This window comes from Cucumis melo, chromosome 7 (assembly GCF_025177605.1).
Source record: "Cucumis melo cultivar AY chromosome 7, USDA_Cmelo_AY_1.0, whole genome shotgun sequence".
NCBI lineage: Eukaryota > Viridiplantae > Streptophyta > Magnoliopsida > Cucurbitales > Cucurbitaceae > Cucumis > Cucumis melo.
In genome coordinates this window covers 22,841,034-22,862,074 of record NC_066863.1, presented here as the reverse complement: position 1 = coordinate 22,862,074, position 21,041 = coordinate 22,841,034, and the positions used below count along the sequence as shown (strand labels likewise).

General features: G+C 31.3%; 3 protein-coding genes across 4 annotated transcripts; all 3 read right to left on the bottom strand.

Moving 5' to 3' along the window:
* Positions 1 to 6,319: 6,319 nt before the first annotated feature.
* On the bottom strand, positions 6,320 to 7,643 carry LOC103492983 (glutathione S-transferase U25-like). The gene is made up of 2 exons (XM_008453590.3): positions 7,143 to 7,643; positions 6,320 to 6,813 (listed from the first exon to the last, which is right to left on the bottom strand). The coding sequence occupies exons 1-2, from the start codon at positions 7,455 to 7,457 to the stop codon at positions 6,472 to 6,474; spliced, it is 657 nt and encodes a 218-aa protein (XP_008451812.2). The 5' UTR covers positions 7,458 to 7,643; the 3' UTR covers positions 6,320 to 6,471.
* Positions 7,644 to 12,211: 4,568 nt separating this feature from the next.
* Positions 12,212 to 14,148, bottom strand: LOC103492982 (probable glutathione S-transferase). Its single transcript, XM_008453589.3, has 2 exons — positions 12,956 to 14,148; positions 12,212 to 12,839 (listed from the first exon to the last, which is right to left on the bottom strand). The coding sequence occupies exons 1-2, from the start codon at positions 13,271 to 13,273 to the stop codon at positions 12,495 to 12,497; spliced, it is 663 nt and encodes a 220-aa protein (XP_008451811.1). The 5' UTR covers positions 13,274 to 14,148; the 3' UTR covers positions 12,212 to 12,494.
* A 153-nt stretch (positions 14,149 to 14,301) lies between these two features.
* LOC103492981 (probable glutathione S-transferase parC) lies at positions 14,302 to 15,893 on the bottom strand. 2 transcript variants are annotated; one of them, XM_008453588.3, is made up of 2 exons: positions 15,309 to 15,893; positions 14,302 to 14,918 (listed from the first exon to the last, which is right to left on the bottom strand). In XM_008453588.3, exons 1-2 carry the CDS (start codon positions 15,621 to 15,623, stop codon positions 14,574 to 14,576), a joined length of 660 nt encoding a protein of 219 aa, XP_008451810.1. In that variant the 5' UTR covers positions 15,624 to 15,893; the 3' UTR covers positions 14,302 to 14,573. The 2 variants fall into 2 exon arrangements, with proteins under 2 accessions (XP_008451810.1, XP_016901176.1); XM_017045687.2 differs by having other exon boundaries at positions 14,302 to 14,897; positions 15,309 to 15,789.
* Positions 15,894 to 21,041: the final 5,148 nt, after the last annotated feature.

The window sequence follows — 21,041 nt, the reverse complement described above, 5'->3', positions numbered from 1 at the left end:
CCAACTGTTTCGCCTCCACCCACGCTTCAACATCCGCCCAATCTTCTGCCAACAACCGGTGAGTTCTCAACCCTTCCCACTGTATCTCACTAATCAAGTCATTTGGCAAATTTTCAAAGCAATTTTAGTTGATTAAAGCTGTAGTTTCTAAGTTGTAATTGTTTTCTTATATGTAATAAAGCTTATGTAAAAGTTTGGAAGTCAATTGTGTTGTAAATGGGAAGTTTCTAAAGGTCAAAGTTGCCATGGTGGTGTTGCCGAAAACAGAGGACAAAACTGGGCTGTTATACAAGAGCATGAAAATGAAAGGGAGAAGCTAGTCATCAAAATGGAAGCTGTTATACAAGAGAAGGTATCATTAGAGACTAAATTAGTTGCTTTGAAAATACAAGTTAACAGTTTAACCTTGGAAATAGAAAAACAGAGAGCCAAGGTAAAAGAAAAAACTTCGGCTCATTCAAGTAGTAGAGCAATTATTGACTATATTTACCTTATTTTCACAATTATAGGTATTTTCTATAAAAAGTAATAATGGTCATGCTCAGACTATGGAGAAACTTAAAACATTGGAGGTTCAACGATCCAGGTGAGTGGCTATGAGTTAGAACTTTGATTTTTAACTATTAAATTATTTCAAATGACTATTAAATTAAGTTATGCACTAGCCCTCTTGACAGATGCTTAATTGATTGTTGTATACTTTGGAAGATTATGCTAAAATCATTACCATCCTATCCTTACTCTTTCAAATCTTCTTTTTACATATGAAGCCTCGAGGAAAGGGTGAACAAGAAGGGAATGGCAATGTTTAAGAAAGAGGAGGAATACAATGATATGATGTCAAAGAAAAACATTATCAAGTTTAATTTCGTCAATCATGCATACATTTTCTTGTCTTCGTTTTACTAACTCAACTCTACTTTTTAGTACGTGGATTGAACTTGTAATTTAACATTTTATCTTTTAAGTAGTCGTACCGATCATGTTAGGTAATAGTTTTTGTTTTTACTTTTCTATTTACAAAATTTACGGGAAGAAACACTCAAATCTTAAGTTAATTTTTTAAAAAACAATAACAATAGGTAGGTAGATGTAATGTTTATAGTCTTGATCGATTTTTAGAAATGAGATCTTTTTGGCATAGCCATATGTTTAAATTTCTACATCTCTTATATTAATCATCTTTCTTTGTTAAAAACCATTCTTTTTTTTCCATTGATACTTATAGAATGGAGGTGTTCAGGTTGAAGTCAATAGCAGGAGCTGCAAAGGTAGCAGGAATATTATTTTGCATTGGTGGTGTTGCGATAATGGCATTTTACAACGGCCCCCAATTGAATTTGTTTAACAATCACCATCATCTCTTTCCTATCCATAAACCTAATAATAATCACCATTCTTCTTCTCTTTCATTGCCCAATTCTTGGCTGATGGGTTGCTTTTTGATGCTATCTTCCAATACCTTATAGAGTGTTTGGGTTGTTCTTCAGGTATCAATTTTCAAATATTCTTCTAATCATTTGTTTGGATATATCAATTTTTGTTACAATAATTATATTATTTGAAAAAACAGGCATTGGTATTGAAAAGCTATTCTTTCAAGCTTCAATTGACAAATCTTCAATGTTTATTAAGCTCATTTCAATCATTTGATATTGCCATTGTAATGGAAAGACAACCTCATAAATGTAAACTTGGTTGGAATCTTCAACTTCTTGCAGTCATATATTGTGTAATTTTGTCTCTATATCCACTTTAATTTCCTCCTTTTCCTTAGCTTTTTTATTATTTCTTGAAACTAACCTTAAAGTATCTAAGTTATTAAGAACTCAACTGTTTGGTTAGAATTATAATTTGGGTTCTAAAAGAAACAAACTTCAAACTATTAGCTTGATATATATATATATATATATATATGGGTTTCTATGACAGTTGTCTATAGCCAAAATTGAGGTTGGAGGGTAAAGAAGCTGTCATAAATGCTAAAAAAGCGCTACGGAAAGGCTTATTGGGGATGATGATTTGAATTCGGAATATCTTTGTCCGTTTTGTCCGAAGGAATTTGATTTGATTGAGCTTTGCTGCCATATTGATGACGAGTATCCCGTAGAAGCCAACTTTGGGGTAAGAAAAATCTCTAATTTGTAACTTTAGAACCTAGCGTTTGCGTTTTTAAGTTTTAAGTGGCTTTGTTTATTCGGTTCCCTCAGTTTCAGTAGGAGATTCGATAGACTTTTCTTAATGCTTGAGCTAAAGTTTAGAGGGTCTATCTATTTAGTGTCGTTCAAGTGAAGTAACCTTACCTGGTAATAGCACCTAAATAGTAGAAAATTGGGGTGACTCTCAATATTTGGTAGATTTCTAACATATCATTGATGGATTTAGATGACAGTTAGTTCTCAAAATGCTTGATTGTCTTCCTTGAGTAACAATGAACTTCAAGCTCAAGTCATAATCTTGTTGACTGTTAATAGTTCATGTTTTTATGTTTTTTATGCAAGTTTTTTTTTTTAAAAAAAGCTTTTGTCGTGAACCTGTTTCATGAACGAGAAGGTCCTTTCTGATGTATCATCTTACTGGCTGTTTATGGAATTTATCATCATCTTTCAAATATGTTATAACCCACTTACTAATAGAAGATGATTTACTGCACAGTTGCTTGAGTATTATTTTTTGGGGTTTGACTTGTAACGTTATATTACTATGGCTGCCTTTAGCTTGGGTGCCTTGGTCGTATTTTGCTTATATTTTTCAATTCCAAGATATACTTGGTTTGATATTGTACTTGAGCACTCGTCTTGCCTCTAGTCAAGAATGTTTGCCTATGGTTATTGGTTAATATGTTGTACCAGTGACGAAAGTTTAGAATTCTTCTACTTCAAATCCCAGCTCTTCATAATCCATTTTCATTCAAAAGGTTGGTTTTCTCTCCTTTTGTATTTTGTGCTAATACATCGTTCGATCAATTTTTTTACTTTTAGCCATTGATATACTTGTAGTAAAGCAACAGGTATTAGTTTTGTATCAATGCAACACCCATTTTCTTGTTTAGCTTAATTAAAGATGTATTCCCCATTGTGTGTGTGTGTGTTTTTCTTTTTCAAGGTATTTTGATTAATGGGCAATTTCTAGGGCCACAAATTGAGGCAGTTACTAATGAGAATTTGATTATCAATGCCTTTAATAGTTTAGATGAGCCTTTCCTGATCTCCTGGTTGGTTTTTCTTTTTCATTTTTACCTTTTTCCGTTTTTGTTCACAACTTGTATGAAGAAATGCCTCCATTGTCTGACTTGGTTGGATTCATGATCTTAATCAATCCATTTCTTGATTTCTCTTTATGATGTTATAATTTTGGATTATCGATTTTCCATTATGGACTATTTTCCACGTAGGAAACTTGGAATGATTGGACAACTTGAAATTTTCATTATAATGCTTGCATAGTCTTGAATGTACAAAAGCTCTTCTTCTTCACCGCTTCTCCAAGGTTTGCCATTCTTCTTCTCTCTTCAATTCTCTTCCAGTTTTGGAATCCATTTCTCTAATTGGAATTCATGGTTATATATATATATTTCTGGTAGGCATGTGGTGCTTGCTTCTGAAGTGGCGAAACGTCTCCCCAAGAATCGCCTTCTTTCTGAAGTAAGTATTTCATGATTCTTCTCTATAATCATTATTTCTTGTGTGGAATCCTATTGTGATAATCGAAGACGAACTAAAATTGGAAGTGGAAGAGATCTCTCTCTTAATCATGGGCTGCTTTTACTCTGATTGTGCGATAGAATCTAAATACATTTGAGATCTGTGTAATTTGATTATGCAATAGATTGATTGCGTGATGATTAATCTAAAGTAAATATTTCTCGATTCTCCTCCATATCATAATTTCTTGTGTGAAATCCTATTCTGCTAATTGAAAAGAAAACGAAATAAAAATTCGCTTCAAGAATTTGCATTTTGTTGGGGTAAAGAAATTTTCTTTCTCATCCGAAAATTTCCTCTGAATCTCTTTCTTTTTACTTGACTCCATTGTTATTAGAATGATTTGTAATCTGCTGATTATATATAAATTGTATGTGTTTTTACTTGTATTCTTAACTCAATTTCTCAAAACAAGAAAAAAAAAAGGCAAATCTGTATGTATCGAATCTCTTGTTTATGTTCATAATATCTTGTTCTCATAGACAAAATTGTAATTCACAATCTCTTTATCTCAGTTTTTATATTTGAACAAAGCCTTGAATCATGGGTCTAACTTGTTTTTCTTTTTAATAAAACTTGGAAGCTGTTTGACTGTTTGTAAAAGTTGTAGTGTTCTTTGTTTAATTTGTTTGTTCAATGTGAAGATTCCATATAATTACCTAACAACTTTAACATTTATAATGTTAGTGTAACAATTTGTTTATTTAAATAGTTTCTTCAAAGTGTTAATGGATAGGAAGGTAGTCATATAATCTACGACTTATTTGTGATTCTGAAACAGGAAACTTTTTTTTTTGCGGTTGATTTTTTGAATTGTTAATATAGAGGGGGTTGATTGTTATACTTATGAGACTTTGTTATTATTCTTGAAGTGTGTATGTGCTCTATGTTATTGAAGTGTGTATGTGCTCTATGTTGTTGAAGTGTGTTGTTGATCATAAAGTGTTGTTGAAGTGTGTTGTTGATCATGAAGTGTGTATGTAATTTACCTAAGTTTGTGGGCTAAATTTGCTAAGCTTAGAAGTTATTATTCTTGAAGTGTGTATGTGCTCTATGTTGTTGAAGTGTGTTGTTCATCATGAAGTGAATGTGATGTGTTTATGTGGGTGAATGTGTTGTCTTGTTCAATCATTTTTTTTCCTTTTCTTATCTTATTAGGTTTTGCCACAATCCATTGGAGCAATGAAGCCACATTTACGCCAATTCATTGATGTATAGGCTTTTTTGTAGGTTTGGTAGGAAATTTTTATGTTTAAATGTAGTTATTTAAATAGTTTGTTCGTACCAAAACACATTTGTTCCAACAATTAAAGCAATATTACAAAGTGTGTTTCTTTCTATTAAAGCGTTCACCGTTTTTTCATATGTGATTGTATTGGTCTGTAATAGTAGGACGACAAGAAATATAAGATTCAACAAGAAAGAGGGCTGTTGAAAACAGTGACTAAAAACACAAATATGACATTTAAATTGAAAAATAAAACTGTCATCGAAAAAGTTTTATTGACATTTAATTAAAGTCATGGTAAGTTAAATAATGACAGTTAAAAAGTGTCATAAATCATAAATAATGATATTTAATATCAGTCATATAATATTAACAATGACAATTATCCTCCGTCATAAAATGTAAACTATAACAGTTATCCTCCGTCATAAAATATAAACAATGATAGTTATTAACTATCATCGAAAATAAATAATGACAGTTACAATCTGTCATAAAATGTAAACTGTGATAGTTATTAACTGTCATCGTAACTAAATAATGATAGTTATAATCTGTCATAAAATATTTCATTATTTACAACTGTCATAAAATACTTTCCATGACTCCCGCATCAATGACTGCAAAAAAACTGTCACGAAAACCTTTAATGACTAGAATCTTTTTTCTACTAGTGACCTTTCAAAAATTTCAATTTGTTTACAATTATTGATAAGAAGTGCACTGCGTATAGACTTTTCGATTCTAGAGGAGCCGGTTTTGTATTGTAAAACCATTTCTGATAATTTTATTCTCATAGCTAACACATAAAAAATATATATATATATATATATATATACAATTTGTATTCTTTACACATTGTGGAACATTTTGGAAATTGTAGAGACGAAGCTAATGGGACAAAAAGAGCGAGTAATACTGTAATAATGATTTTTTTTTTCTTTTAAAAAAGAAAGAGTAACAAAGACAAAATAAGACACCTTGTATCTTTCCTCCATGATTGTACTTGTGTGGTGAGTCACGTGTAATCCTCGTACACTCTTCCATATTGGTAAGAAACTTAAAGATAAAGTTTTGGTTTCCTAAATTGGCCCATCTCTTTTTATATGAATAGAATAGCTCGTTAATATACAACCGTTCACACATCGAGGCTTGTAGATTATGCATGGAGTTTCGTATCCACGAATATAATCAACCATTTATCTCATTGTAGGAGATGATTGGTCAAAGACACCACGAGCACCATACGGAATACCCACTTGTATTTGTTGGATACAATTAATTAATTAATAAAAATAAATGTTTAATTTTGTTATTTTCTCCATTATCTCATGTCTTCTTAATTACAAATAAATTAGGTCACCACACATAAAAATGAAGAAGATGGTTAGTAAAATATAATATATAATATTTTGTGATCTAGAATTATCAGCAAAGGAAACACACATACATGATAGTAACAATATTGTTCAACAACACATACAATCCCATCAAAAAGGGTGGTGGAAATGAAGATGATAATAAGCAGCCCAAGCTTGGTTACCCAACAATCTTTTTCCTGAATTGAACAATAAACTCAGAAATCTTGTTAGAGTCAGGTAGGGATTTAGAAACGCTCTCCTTTTCTGAACATCTTTTCGCCCAACTCACTAACTTTGGACACTCAGTTTCAATGCTGAAATTTCCAACGCTCTCTAAACCACCAAACCAAGTTGAAAATCCAACCAAAGATACGTCTAAAACTCCAAAACATTCACCTCCAAAATAATCCTTTTCTCCAAGCACTTTTTCTAATTCCTTCAATATTTCCATCATCTCCTTTTTCCCTTCCTCTTGCTCCTCTCCTTTTCCACCATATATCTTCCTCACACTTCCATAAAGCTGCATTTTCAAATACTAAATTTACATCAACATTTAACCCAATATTTACAATTCCAATCATGCTTTTTTCAGGTTTCTTCGGTAACCATTAGTTTTTTAAAAACAACTGGTTTTGTTTTTTCTTTTTGACAATATCGATTTTATTTTAAAGCTAATTTTCTTCGTTTTCACAATTTAAAAAACAAGTTTGTTAAAGAAAAAAAGAAAACCGAAAACAAATAAGGTGATAATTAGCAAGATTTAAACACAGCCTTTTCAACGACGATAAATTAAAATTAAGATGATGATGAATATTAATGTTAAGAAAAATGAAGAAAAGAAACGGTCACCTTCTTATCGATGAAATCAACCCAAAATCTGGCTTGAGCTCGTTCATAAGGATCGGACGGCAACAGAGGAGCTCTGTCATTCCAAAATTCATCGATATACTCAACAATAATGGCAGATTCACAAATGGGTTTTCCATTATGAATAAGAACTGGGATTTTCTTATGAATTGGATTCATTTGAAGAAGCAAAGGGCTCTTGTTACTCAGATCTTCTTCGATACACTCATAACCCACACCCTTCTCTGCCAAAGCTACTCTAACTCTCATCCCAAACATGCTGGGCCAGAAATCCAGGATTTTCACTTCGTCCGCCATTGTTAGCCAAACAGGAACAAAGCTTCAAACAAATTGTGAATGATAGAAGAGAAATTGCGAGTGGACCCGTTTTATAGAATTTGGAAAAGGAGAAAATTTTGAGGGTGGGCCATTTCTAGAAAATTCCCCCTTTTCCTGTTGGACAAATCAAATTTGAAGTTTATCTCAATAATTTTAGGTTTATTCGGTTTTAATTTTTGGACTTAAGAATATATTTTTAAAATAATTTTATAGTAGATTTTTCGTCATTTTTTTTTTTGTTTTTTTATTAACATTTTTTTACTCTGAATTTTAAAAATACATTTATATAACTAACATCAACAACTAAACCAAAGAATCCATTAAAGGCTGTTTGACCCTCGTATTGTTGAAGAGTAGTCCACTCCATATTTGGTCTAAGGATTATTATAATTCGAGCATTAGGACTAGGACTATTATACCGATTTTTTCTATTTCTCTTGTGTTACTATTTCTCATTCCTCCATTTTCTTCTGTGACACTATTTCTCGCTCCCCCATTTCTCCTTTTATCTCTATTCCTTCTCATTTTATCACTATTCCTCACTTCTCCAAGGATTATTATATATTTCATAAATTTTAGTTATGTACCAAAAAAATCCATCTAATGAATTTTGTTAGGAAAAGTAAATTAGAAAAAATCTACTTTGCAAAAATAACTTGGGAATATGGCTTGTTAGAAAAAATAAATTGCAAAAATAACGTAGTAAAAATTACTTAAGAAAAATATCTTAGAAAAATTTTCTTTATAAAAGTTTAGAAAATTTGTGTTAAATGGTTAATACCTAAACATAATACGAAAAGTTAATTGTGTTAAACTTGGGAAAAATAGTAATTCACAATTTTATCAATTTATTTCAAGTTTTCAAAAGGGAAATTGTATTGGGTGGCACAATAAAAATTCAATTTAGCAATATTAGCACCAACATTTTCAATTTTGCAAATATAGAAACTTTTTAATTTTGGTTGATATTTCTTATTTTATTCTTTTTATTATTCCAAAATTACCCCTCTTTGTTGTTTTCTCTTCCTCTTTCGTTTTTCTTTATTGTTCTCCTTCATTTTTCGTTTTCTTCTTCTCTTCTCTGTCGTTCTTCTTCACCATTTCTCCTATTCACCTACTTCTCTTCTCCTCGTCTTCTTCTGTCTCTTCTCCACCGTCCTTCTCTCCTCTCTTCAGTTTCGTTCTTTTAAATTTCTCCCTCTTCGTCGGTTTTTTTTTATCTTCTCCTCGTCTTCTTCTCCTATTCTCCTCATTTTTTCTTCAGGAAAAACAAGAATTATGTATGTATTTCTTCCCTTTTTTTGAAGCACTAATACTATTTCTGTGAATTGCTCATATATTATTTATTAAAATTAGGGCTACGATTAATTCTTCCTCATCTCTTTTATTTGTTCCTAATATCTTTTATCGAAAGGAACTTCATAGATCAGTTTGGTTTTATTTAGTTATGTTCGGTTCTTTTTTTTTTTAAATTTGTATCAGTTTTTTATATCAACGGTATGATATACTTATATTATATGTATTAGTTGACTGATATACTTACTACGTGTTTTTTATTTTTCCAAAATGGTTGCAGTTCATTGTAGTTATGGTTAAATTGGCAGTAATTGTTTTTCAGAGTGGTCAATGGGATGAGCAACATTACTACGTGGATTACAAAACAAATTGTGTTTTGGTTGATGGAGTGATATCATCATTTGATTCTTTTGTAAACTTGATTCATACTGAAATTCAGGTTGAGTCATGTATTGAACTTTCAATTTTAATTTGTTGACTATAGGCGATAATGATGTTCAACATGTTATTAAGATTGTAAACATACCATAACAACTGTATCGACAATACATAAAATGTATCATGCTTATGCATCATATATATTTAATTAATTGAGTGTATCAACAGTTTTGCAAGTGTATCAACAACATATCAAGTGTTTCAAACTAATAATATGTATCAATGAAGTTTAGCAAGTGATTAAGTGTATTACAACTATCAAATGTATTAGCAAACAAACAAGTGTATCATTCTTAGTGCATCAAGTGTATTTAATTGATTAAGTGTATCAATAGTTGAGCAAGTGTATCAACAACATATCAAGTGTTTCAAACTAATAATATGTATCAACGAAATTTAGCAAGTGATTAAGTGTATTAAATCTATCAAGTGTATCAGCAAACAATAACAAGTGTATCAATGATATATAAAGTGTTTCATTCTTAGTGCATCAAAGTGTATTTAATTGATTGAGTATATCAATAGTTGAACAACTGTATCAACAACATATCAAGTGTATCAACTAATAATATGTATCAATGAAGTTTAGCAAGTGATTAAGTGTATTAAATCTATCGAGTGTATCAGGAAACAATAACAAGTGTATCAACGATATATAAAGTGTATCATTCTTAGTACTTCAAGTGTATTTAATTGATTGAGTGTATCAACAACATATCAAGTGTTTTAAACTAATAATATGTATCAGTGAAGTATTAGAGAGTAAAAAAAAATGTACGAGCAGTACATCAAATCAGGTGTATCAACGGTATATATTGGTGTATCAACCGTATATATTGGTATCAGTATGACTGAAGGGTAGCTTCGTAATTTCGTATTTTTAAAATGCGGATTGGGCTTCAATTTTGTTATTTTTGCAAATGTAAAAATGATATGCTATGGGCCTAATTTATGATACTATAATTGTCATATTTGCAAAAGACCCTTTTCAAAAAGGAAAAAAAAAACAAACTAGACAATCAACAATTTTTGACAATGTTTAATATAGAAATAAATAAACATAATAAAAATAATATTGGTAATTAGGTGGGGTAAAATGAAACTATATTTGTATTTCCATTAATTCAATTTTTTTTCAAGCTTTTATTTTTAAATAAATCAAAGGAATAGTTTTAAGAAAAATTACAATTCAAATTTTTTCATTAAAAATTTATTTTTTGAAAAGATTTAGCATAAAACAAAATTAGACTAACCAAATTTGTATCGTAAATTTGAAAAAGAAAAGATATGTATCATAATCCATTTTTTTAAGAAGACAATTTGTATTATAAAAAGAATGATAGCATGATAAAAGATAAAAACAATAAATTTCTATCATAAAAAGAATAAATTTGTATCATACTTAAAAAAAATAAATAATCAATGCTAATATGACAAATGCATTTAAAAAAAAGTAAGTTGTGTAGTGGTTAAAATCATGTAAAAACTTATATAATTTTTTTTACAAAATTAACAAACTTATAACTTCCTTTAAAAGTCATTTTTGGAAAAAAAAAAACATAAAGTAATGAACACTAGTAATTAAATAATGAAAATGAAGAATTAGTAATTAAACTTTCTCCTAAATTTTTTTTTTATGACATGTAACTAATGACTTAGAAAATGTAATTGAAGAAATGAATATGATAATTTTAATAAAATCATTTGAAGAAAAATATGTATTTCATATATCATATATAAGCATGGCAAAAAAAAAATTAAAAAAAAAACGAAAAACCAAGTTTGAAGCTAAATTTATTAATTGAACATTATGATTAATTAGATTTAATAAAATTAATTGAAGAAAAATGTGTAATAGTCTACACTCTAAATGTAGACAACACTGACACAAACTATAATACTCTACACCCGAAACGCTTACTATTATAATCTCCCGTCAATTATAATATCCATATTATTATAATCTTAGACTAAAATGATATTTGTACTTTTTTTTTTTATATATATATTTCACCATTAGAGTCGTTGTGTGAATTAAATATATTCCATACATTTCACGTTATATATATTTATAAAACTGAGACACGTTGATATCTCGGAATAGATTGCATTTGAAATAAAAAATTATATGGTAACATATACACACATGATCACTTAGGATTTGAATTATTTAAAGTAAATAATCAGATACCTATCTTGTCCTCACTATTTATTCTTATTATTAATAATTTTGAATACCAACTACTCCCTTCATCATCGCTCATAAAGGACCATTCACCTACCTATTTTGTGTGAATTTGTTAATTCCACAAATTATGTTGCTTTTAATTTAATTATCAAACTTACCTTTCATATTTCCTATATAAATGCCATAGCAAAACAAATAATCTATGTTGTATTCTCTTAATTAATTACCTGATTCAGCTTAGTCTATAAATATACCTCTTCTTCAAATTTGTTAGGTTTTTACCTTTGATTTTCATAAGCATTTTTTTAGAAAACTTTATTTCCTTCATAAATCTGTTCAAGTTCAATTTACTCTGTTTTATTGGATATTGTAAACTGGACATTGTTTTTAAAAACTGGAATTTGTTCTATTTTGATAGATAATTACTTTTGAAATTCAAACATTAAAATGATAAAAATTGTCTTTTAACAAATAATGTGAATTTGTCAAACTCAAATTTTTTCTATAACTTTGTTTTCATCGAAACTCACTCATTTTTTAAATTTCTATTTTTTGACTTTCTAACCGACAAACCTCTAATCATTTTTTTTTTAATATATTTTTTTCTCTTAAAAAAAACGGGAAAGAGAGGATTCATTGATTATGAATAGATTATCTTTTGAAGCAATCATCCAAAACAATATTTTCAATGTATGTTGTGCAAAGTACTTCTAATACATTACGTATAGCTAAGGTTGAACGTGACACTAAAAAGTTGGATCTCCACAATTTTGAGGGGAAAAGTAATAATAATAATGAATGACCTTACGTATGGAATATCAAAGCCACATCTGGCCAATTTTATTCAATGATTCACACACTATATTGATATAATCTTCAAAAGGAAATTCAATTGTTTTTCCTTTTTTAGTACCACAACTATCATTCAGGATCAAATCTTCGACCATTATTAAATAGAAATATCATGTGAATTCTGAGGAGCTTATCTCGCAATATCTTTTTTTTTTTTTTTTTTAAGAGAAAAATAGCAAATGAACTTCTTATTCAGCAAATCTCTAAACAGAAAATAAGAAATACAAGCATAAAATTTGGGCTTAGTCAAGCCCAAAACTTTTCTTCCATTCAACCACAAATTGATAGACATTGTTGGGGTCAGGCAAGGACTTAGCCACACTCTCATTTTGCAAGCATCTCTTTACCCAACTCATTATCTTTGGACACTCAGATTCAATGCTGAAGTTGCCAATGGTCTCGTAGGTATAAAACCAAGTGTAGTATCCAATCAAACCAATGTCTACAAATCCCAAACTCTTACCTCCAAAGTAAGTCTTATCCCCAAGAACTTGTTCCAATTGCTTCAGTACTTCTATCACCTCCTTCTTCCCTTCCTCACGTTCCTCTCCTTTCCCTGCCCATATCTTCTTTGCACCATCATATAGCTGTTCATCACAAATAACACGTTGAATTAAAGACATGTATGTTGTTTGGAAGTGGTTATTATACAATGATTAAAATCATTTTTAAAAAATAAAAAATAAAAATGTAAAGGTTATACCTTCTTGTCGATGAAATCCACCCAGAATTTGGCTTGAGCTCTGTCGTAAGGATGCAAGGGCAACAGATTAGGAGCTTTATCCTTCCAAACTTCATCAATATACTGAAGGATAATGGAAGATTCACAAATGGGTTTTCCATTATGAATAAAAACAGGGATTTTCTTGTGAATTGGGTTCATTTGAAGAAGCAAATCGCTCTTATTCCTCAGATCTTCTTCAACATATACATAACTCACACCCTTCTCTGCCATAGCTATTCTAATTCTCATCCCAAACATGCTTCCCCAAAAATCCAATAATTTCACTTCCTCCCCCATCTTATTCCCCAAAAATGACAACAAATTAAAACTTCTGAGATATGGAATGCAGTGGACACATTTTAATGGTGAAGATATGAAATAACAAAAGAATTTTGTTTTTATCTTTTACTTTTATGGTAGTGGTCTGTGGACCAAATCCCTTTTTCTTTTTCTTGTTTTGGCTTATCTGCCTATGATTGAAACATAATGGAGAGAGAAAAATAGTTGAAAAGTAAGGTTAGGATTTTTAATAATAGATTTATGTTTATAACAATAGTAATTGAGTGATTTAACATGGTATGGTAGGGAGTTGGTATTGGGAGGTAAAATCTTGAACCTCCTCAAATGTTATTTTCTTTCAAATGTTATAAATAAATTAATAATTATATGATACAAATTGAGTGTGAAATTAAAAATGGAAATGAAAAGAGCTCATTTGGTTCACTAAATCTCAAATATTTTATTTTTAAAAATTGAGATTTGCTTAATAAGATCTCTTCTTCCTACCTAATACCATATATCTTTCAATCAACCATTATATATACGTTCTTTGAATTTATTGCAAATGTTATCAAACTAACAATTTTCTGAAAGATTCTGTCCATTGGATTCCATCCATTAACCCTTATGACCATACAAATTTTGTAATCGAAAAAATAGAACTCCATCTATACATTTGCAATTCTTTTAAGAATTGAAGAAGACGATATTTATCGAAAGAAATGTTCATTTTGTTGAAGAAGGTAAGAAAGAAGATTTTTGGGGATGAAAGAGGGAGTGTATTGATGTTTAACCGGAAACCAAGTGTGAATAAGTAGAAGACGGAAATGGATGGTGAAAGGGACATTCTGTTCGTGTTGACAAGAAAAGTATAGTGATTGGTGACAGGGGATGACTAGCAAGAATTATTTGTTGTGTTAGAGTTCTTGGGATGCAATATGTTGATGATAAGATCTTAAACTATAGTTAGCATCTAATGTTGAAAATTTGGAGAAGGCGGGTGCGGAGATGTACTGGAAAACTCAGAACAATTGGGAAACAGAGCATTTACCAAGTGAAACCAAAACAAATTCTTAAAGATCAGCATTCACCAAAAGTAAATGGCAATTTATGACAATATTGCCATTTTATTGAACAGTGAGACTCGCTACATTGACAAATTGTTCAAAAGCACACACACAATCAAGCAAATGCGCAAATGAACCATCTTTTTTTCTTTAGAAGACCCAAAACACAGAAATTAAAATACCCAAAAACCCCTCCAAACTAAACACAACATATAAAACATTACACATGAATTTATTAGTGATTGTTTTGGTCAAATAATCCCCATAGCTTTTTGCACTTGAACCACAAAATCATAGATCTTTCTGGAGTCAGGAAGGGACTTAGCCACACTCTCATTTTGCAAACATCTCTTTCCCCAACTTATTATCTTTGGACACTCGGCCTCAATGCTGAATTTCCCTATTGTCTCATATGTATAGAACCAGCTGTAAAATCCAATCAAAGCAATGTCTATAATTCCCATACTTTCACCTCCAAAATAGTCCTTTTCTCCAAGAACTTGTTCCAATTGCTTCAATATTTCTATCATCTCCTTCTTTCCTGCTTCATGCTCTTCTCCCTTGGTAGCCCATATCTTCCTTGTAGGATCATAAAGCTATAGACAATATTTAACAAAAAATATATATATATATATATAAATATCTATTATAAATTCAGTGGGACCTATCAGAACTGTATGTGGTCGCGAATAATATCATATTATCTACTTTAGAAATATTAACCTAATATTGTTGGAATATCACAGGTTGAGTTTTATGCTAGAAATTAACCCCCATCCACTCAAGCATGTCATTTAGCAAAAAAGAATTTCTATTATGAATGGGTCAAGCTTCTCGAATTCGTACGTTAATAAACAATACTTTTTACCAACTTTTACGAGGGGGTGGTGGTGTATTTTTTAATAAAAGACACCAACTTTTAACAACAACCAAAAGAAAAGAAAAATTATGCAAAGAAGAGAGAAAGGGGAGAAGACAAATTTAACCTTCTTATCAATGAAATCAACCCAAAATCTGGCTTGAGCTCTGTCATAAGGATGAGAAGGCAAGAGAGGAGCTTTGTCATTCCAAACTTCATCAATATACTGAACAATAATGGAAGATTCACAAATGGGTTTTCCATTGTGAATCAGAACTGGGATTTTCTTATGAATTGGATTCATTTGAAGAAGCAAAGGGCTCTTGTTTCTCAGATCTTCTTCAATATACTCATAAGCCACACCCTTCTGTGCCAAAGCTATTCTAACTCTCATACCAAACATGCTGGGCCAAAAATCCAACAACTTCACTTCCTCTGCCATTGTTACCCAAGTTGATCATCACAATAATAACGAAGGAACCATTTTATAGGGAACCGTATATTGCAAAATTAGAGAGAGAGAGAGAGAGAGAGACAGAAAAGGGTAAAGGACAAAAAGGTAATTAAGTAAGGTGAGAAGGAGCATGGAAACAGCTCTTGTTTTCAAAATTTCAATGCCTCTCTGGAAAAATCTTTTTCTTGTTGGTCAATGTATAGGTGAGAATTTCAAGTTTGATGTCCTCTAGTCTGTAAATCAATCAATTTGGACGTACACCTAAGACTTCTAACGCTTCCAAACCTACTAAAAACAAGAAAATCTATCCTTCAAAGGACACAATTTCGACTAGACGTGTAATTGTAAAGTGTCATATTTAAGTTTTCTAGAATTTTTTTATGTGACAAATTAGGGTGATCGAGTTAGATTAAAAGGCTAAAACTCTAAGCTAAATGGTATAGAAAGCTTGTTTTTATTAAAAATTAATATATTTATAAAGATTTTTAAGTTGCTCTTTCATTTGCAAAGATACTACGACGGTTATTGGAATATTAATAACGTTTCCTAAAGTTTATCGGTAAGTAAAAATTTATTTATTCGTTTCTATAAAATTAGCAATCAATTTAAGTATAGATAACTATATTGAGATATAGTACACCGCAACTTATAGATATATCCATAGTCCTCTTTCCTTCCAATCTTTCTTTCCATCTTTTTTATTATTATTATTTATGAGTACATTTAAACCAAAATTTCTTCTTCTTTCCTAATATAACTGACACTTTTAAGTAAATTTAAAGATTTACTTATCTGTATGATATGATAATTTTGTAAGATGTACAAAATGATATGTGAAGCCAAACATGCATTTAAAATTTTTTCTTAATGATTTTCTTGCTCAAAATTAAAATTATTTTTCTGTGTTTTTTCAGATGTAATATCTGATATATTTATATTCCTGATATGAAATCTATGTCCCATGTCATTTGAAATGAAAAAAATAAACATATAATAAAATTATCAATATTAAGTTATTGCCTATTACTCAACTAAAATAACATACTTACTATATCTCAATTTCGATGTTAGAGTTTGTATCTCTCGTCCAATCAATTTCGGGATCAAAGTTACGTTTCATATCTTTCATCAATTTAATTTTTTTTTAAGAAAAAACATTCCTAAACTTCTATAATCATCAAATTACACATTATTATAAACCTTTTAAAACGTATAAGTAGTTTAAGTCTACTACCATAAGAAAACTAAATTAAAATTCTCACTAAATTCATGTAATTAGATTAGAAAAAACTATCTAAATTGATACTTAAGAAAAGATGGTAAGACATAATTAAAATTATTCAACACAAAAATAACCAAATAATAATTATCCTTTTATTGTATACTCATTCCACGGAGAGTCAGGAGATTTAAATACCCCATATCCCATAGATATATATATATATAACAAATCCTATGATAGATAAACTTATAATAATGACTAGTGTAGTTAGCCTTTGTATTGATATATAACATATATGTCATCATTATTTCGAAGCCTATACTACATTTATCAATGGTATGATTGCCTCCAAATGTGCCATTTTGAATATGGGCATGGTTCCTCCATTTACATTTACATTTAGATGGTATGGTACCAAATAGATTGATTTGCATTACTCTTGCACATGATACAGGACACTATACTCGGGTAATACATTTACGAAGTAGAGAAAGAGAAGAAAATATCTACCAATATAATATAGTGTATGAGGGGTGAGAAAATTGTGTTTGATTTCAAAGATGATATTACAATTATTATATCAATATATATTATGTGTGTTGAAGTTGGGGAAGAAAAATAGGTCAAAGAATACAATTAATAATTACAAAAATAATAATAAAGAAAATGAAAGAATCTTAGTTTGGAAAACTTTAAAATTAAGATGACCTCAGTGGTGACCTCATAATAAATGTTATAAATGGAAAAGAAGAAAGTTGTGGAAAGAAAAGGAGAAGTCACAATAATTGATCTATTAATTTATATAAATAATTTCTAGGTATATATAGACTACACGTAACAACCATCATTTTGGTCAAATAAATAAATTTACACTAACTCACTCCTCACTCTCACTCTCACTCCTCCCCGTACTAAATTTAGTTTTATTTTTCTTGTGGATAGATAGACTGTTATGAATAACAGATATTGATGGACTAGACTGTAGTATATTTGAATATCATTTTTTAACATTAATAATATTAATGTTTATCTAAATTATAAAAAATGCATAAAATTTTGATACAACTTATAAATAGTTTGATCTATTCCTATACTTAAAATATTTCCAGAGGAATCTATTCATATTCATATTTCTAGAATGGTTGGTTCTATTCTGTCAATTAAATATGTAAAATTGACAAGTTTTTTAAATACTTCGATTTTTGATACAGTTATTTTTGTGAGGTGAGCAATGATCTCACAACAAACATGTTTGGAGGAATATTCCAGATTTTCAAATTATTTATTAATAGTGTAGTTTTAAAACTATTTAGTAATACAGTGTTATTTTGATTTGATTTGATTTTTTCTCTCCGTTTTCTTAACTTTGGTGGAGGATTGAACAACAGTTCTTTTTTTAAAACTTTCTTACTAAATTTTTAAGGTCCGTTTGGGGGAAGGGTTGATTTAGGGAAGGGTTAATGTTAAGATAAAACTAGGTTAACCTAGTTTTATCATAACCCTTATTTGGGAAAAGAGTTTAAAAATGTAGTTTTATGATAATATGTATTTGGGGGAAGGGTTAGGTGGGAAAGATTAATGGGTATTTTATGATAAGATGTGTTTGGGGGAAGGGTTAGGTGGGTAGTTTAATGGGGATTTTATGATAAAATGTGTGGAGGAAGGGTTAGGTGGGTAGTTTTATGGAAATTTTATGATAAAATGTGTTTGGGGGAAGGGTTAGGTGGGTAGGTGTATGTGGATTTTGTGATAAATTTTATTTGAGAAAATTGTTAAATGGGTTGGGTTAATAATTTTTTTTTATGTGGTATAATTTTTTTTTAAATTAAATTGTAAATATCATAAAAAAATTATTGCATACTTTTTTACGAAACCATCGAATCCGTCTTATTGTCCTTTTTTATTTGTTGTATGTGTAATGTTATTAAATTATTACATACAATTGCCCAGATTAAAATTAATTTTTGAACATATTGTGAGAAATTTATTACAATTAATTTTTTAGAAAGATAAAAAAATTATTGAATCTTTATAATCGGCGATAGCGATGTCATCCTATTTTAAACCTATATAAATAGCCGTTATAACGCTTTAGGAAATTGTGACTATTTTCCTTAATTTAAAATAAACATTAGCAAGGAGGAAGATAAGTACTTATCCCGACTCACTTCCCCCGACGTTTGTCCCAACGTCGAGGACTGCGTCGGGAGATCCTTTCCCGACATAATTTTCACTTTTCCCGACATTTTTCGGCGTCGAAAAAATCCCGATTTCTTGTAGTGAGTTCTTTACAATAGGAAATGCATAAATAGTCAACATCATAGACAAAAAACGTAAGGAAATAATAAGCAACCCAGGTCCATAGAAACATAAACTATCTCTCTATGTCTCGTAGGAGGACTCTACAAAATCCCTCTCTCTCTCATCCTTAGGCATAAGTACGAAACCCCGAAGGTCGTCCATACGAGACAAAAGATGCCTTTGCAATAACTCCCTATCCAAACTCGTAAGTTCTGGCATCTCACGCAATATGTGGAAAAATTCCGTGCACACATGGTTGTCATTTGCAAGGTTGCATGCAGGCCACTCCGCAATCTGCCTGAGTTGCTCGTTTGTTTGGTCGAGCGTCAGATGTATCGCTTCAACATCGAAGTCTCGCTGACTTCCCCTCTTCCTCTTCGATCCACTCGATCCGGTCCTACCCTCTGAAGCGACAGAAGGTCGGGATGCACGTACATCGTCCTGCGAGAGGTCAATTCTCTGGCTGTACACGGGCGGGAAGTCCTCGTTTCCATCCCCCATATCAAATCTGTTATATCCGCCACCAGGCTCGTTAGACCCCACGTCCGCGAATGTCTCAGCGAACCGACCGGTCGCCCTATCGCGACCGAAGACATATGTAAGTTCGTCGTAATACGGGAATGGTTTGTTCAGGAGTCCCTTTGCTGCAGGATGCGACTGCGGGCAAAAAACATATCATGTATGAGTACTAATTGAAAAATTGTTAACTAAATGTACATTGTGAACGTTGTGTGACGTTTAAATTATTTTCCATACCCTAACCCAATTATCAAATAATTCCTTCTCCGCAATGATACATTTCTCTTCATCGTTCCACCCAAAGCCACTGCACGCTGGGCCCTGCATTTCGGCAATGGCCTGAAATGTTCACTTCGGTGTCTTGATCCTACAATCAATTACAGTTGTTGCTCGTACCTGACATCCAGGTAGTTTCTCCGCCATCATGCGTACCAACTGCGCAAGGTATCCTGGGCGGAACGTACCATTATCTGATTTCCATCCCCCCATCGACACCAACTCCATTAAACATTCCACAAGAGTCCCCTCCTCCTCCTTCGTGCAAACATGTCTCGGGGCACGATTTGAGGTTGACATACTGAGAATGAGAAATTAGAAAAAATACATGGAGTACGTAAGTAATTTCACAATTGAATAGTAAAAAAAAATAGGCATGATACAAATTCATGGCACGCGTACATTTCATATGCAACAGCCCATATTACTTTTCACAGTACATTTCAGAAATGATAGAATTGCAACCTTACAATCGAAAACTTGTAATGTAAAATTGTCGTAGCTAAGCGTTACGCAACTGCCATTCGGTGAACATCGATTCGGCTAGGTCGTCGCGCCACTAAGACCACTCGTTTGTTGTCTCAATGTACTGAATGTCTTCTGAAGCGGTGGTCGTCGCGTACGTGGAGTCCCCCCCTGTCCTCCTCGTCAACGTCCTCGCAATATGTCATTTCCCTGTTGATCAAATTGTGAAGCAAGGCACATGCTAGAATGGTGCGACACTGGACTTGCAGGGGATAGTACGACTTTCCATGAAGAATGGCCCAACGACCCTTGAGAACACCGAACGCGCGCTCAATAACATTCCTTGCCGATGAGTGCTTCATGTTAAAGTACTCCTTTGCATTTGTTGGCGCACTTGCAGCACCACGCCACTCTTGCAAATGGTACCGCTGGCCTCTATATGGGGCAAGAAACCCCTCCGCGTTTGGATATCCCGCATCGCACAAATAATAATATCCTGTTATTAAATGGTTTGTTTATGACCTTTAAATAGGTAAGTAGGAAGCGGCGGTGTTTTATTATAAAGAAGATATACCCTTTAGCATTTGTAGTCCATTTTCTCGTGAAAGCGAATCACGTAGGAT

Excerpts from the sequence above, each read along its gene's own strand:
- LOC103492983 (XM_008453590.3), bottom strand. The coding sequence starts at position 7,457 with ATGGCGGACGAAGTGAAAATCCTGGATTTCTGGCCCAGCATGTTTGGG. Across the intron at positions 6,814-7,142 it reads TTGATTTCATCGATAAGAAG|CTTTATGGAAGTGTGAGGAA; the intron begins GTGACCGTTTCT and ends TTGAAAATGCAG.
- LOC103492982 (XM_008453589.3), bottom strand. The coding sequence starts at position 13,273 with ATGGGGGAGGAAGTGAAATTATTGGATTTTTGGGGAAGCATGTTTGGG. Across the intron at positions 12,840-12,955 it reads TGGATTTCATCGACAAGAAG|CTATATGATGGTGCAAAGAA; the intron begins GTATAACCTTTA and ends TGTGATGAACAG.
- LOC103492981 (XM_008453588.3), bottom strand. The coding sequence starts at position 15,623 with ATGGCAGAGGAAGTGAAGTTGTTGGATTTTTGGCCCAGCATGTTTGGT. Across the intron at positions 14,919-15,308 it reads TTGATTTCATTGATAAGAAG|CTTTATGATCCTACAAGGAA; the intron begins GTTAAATTTGTC and ends TATTGTCTATAG.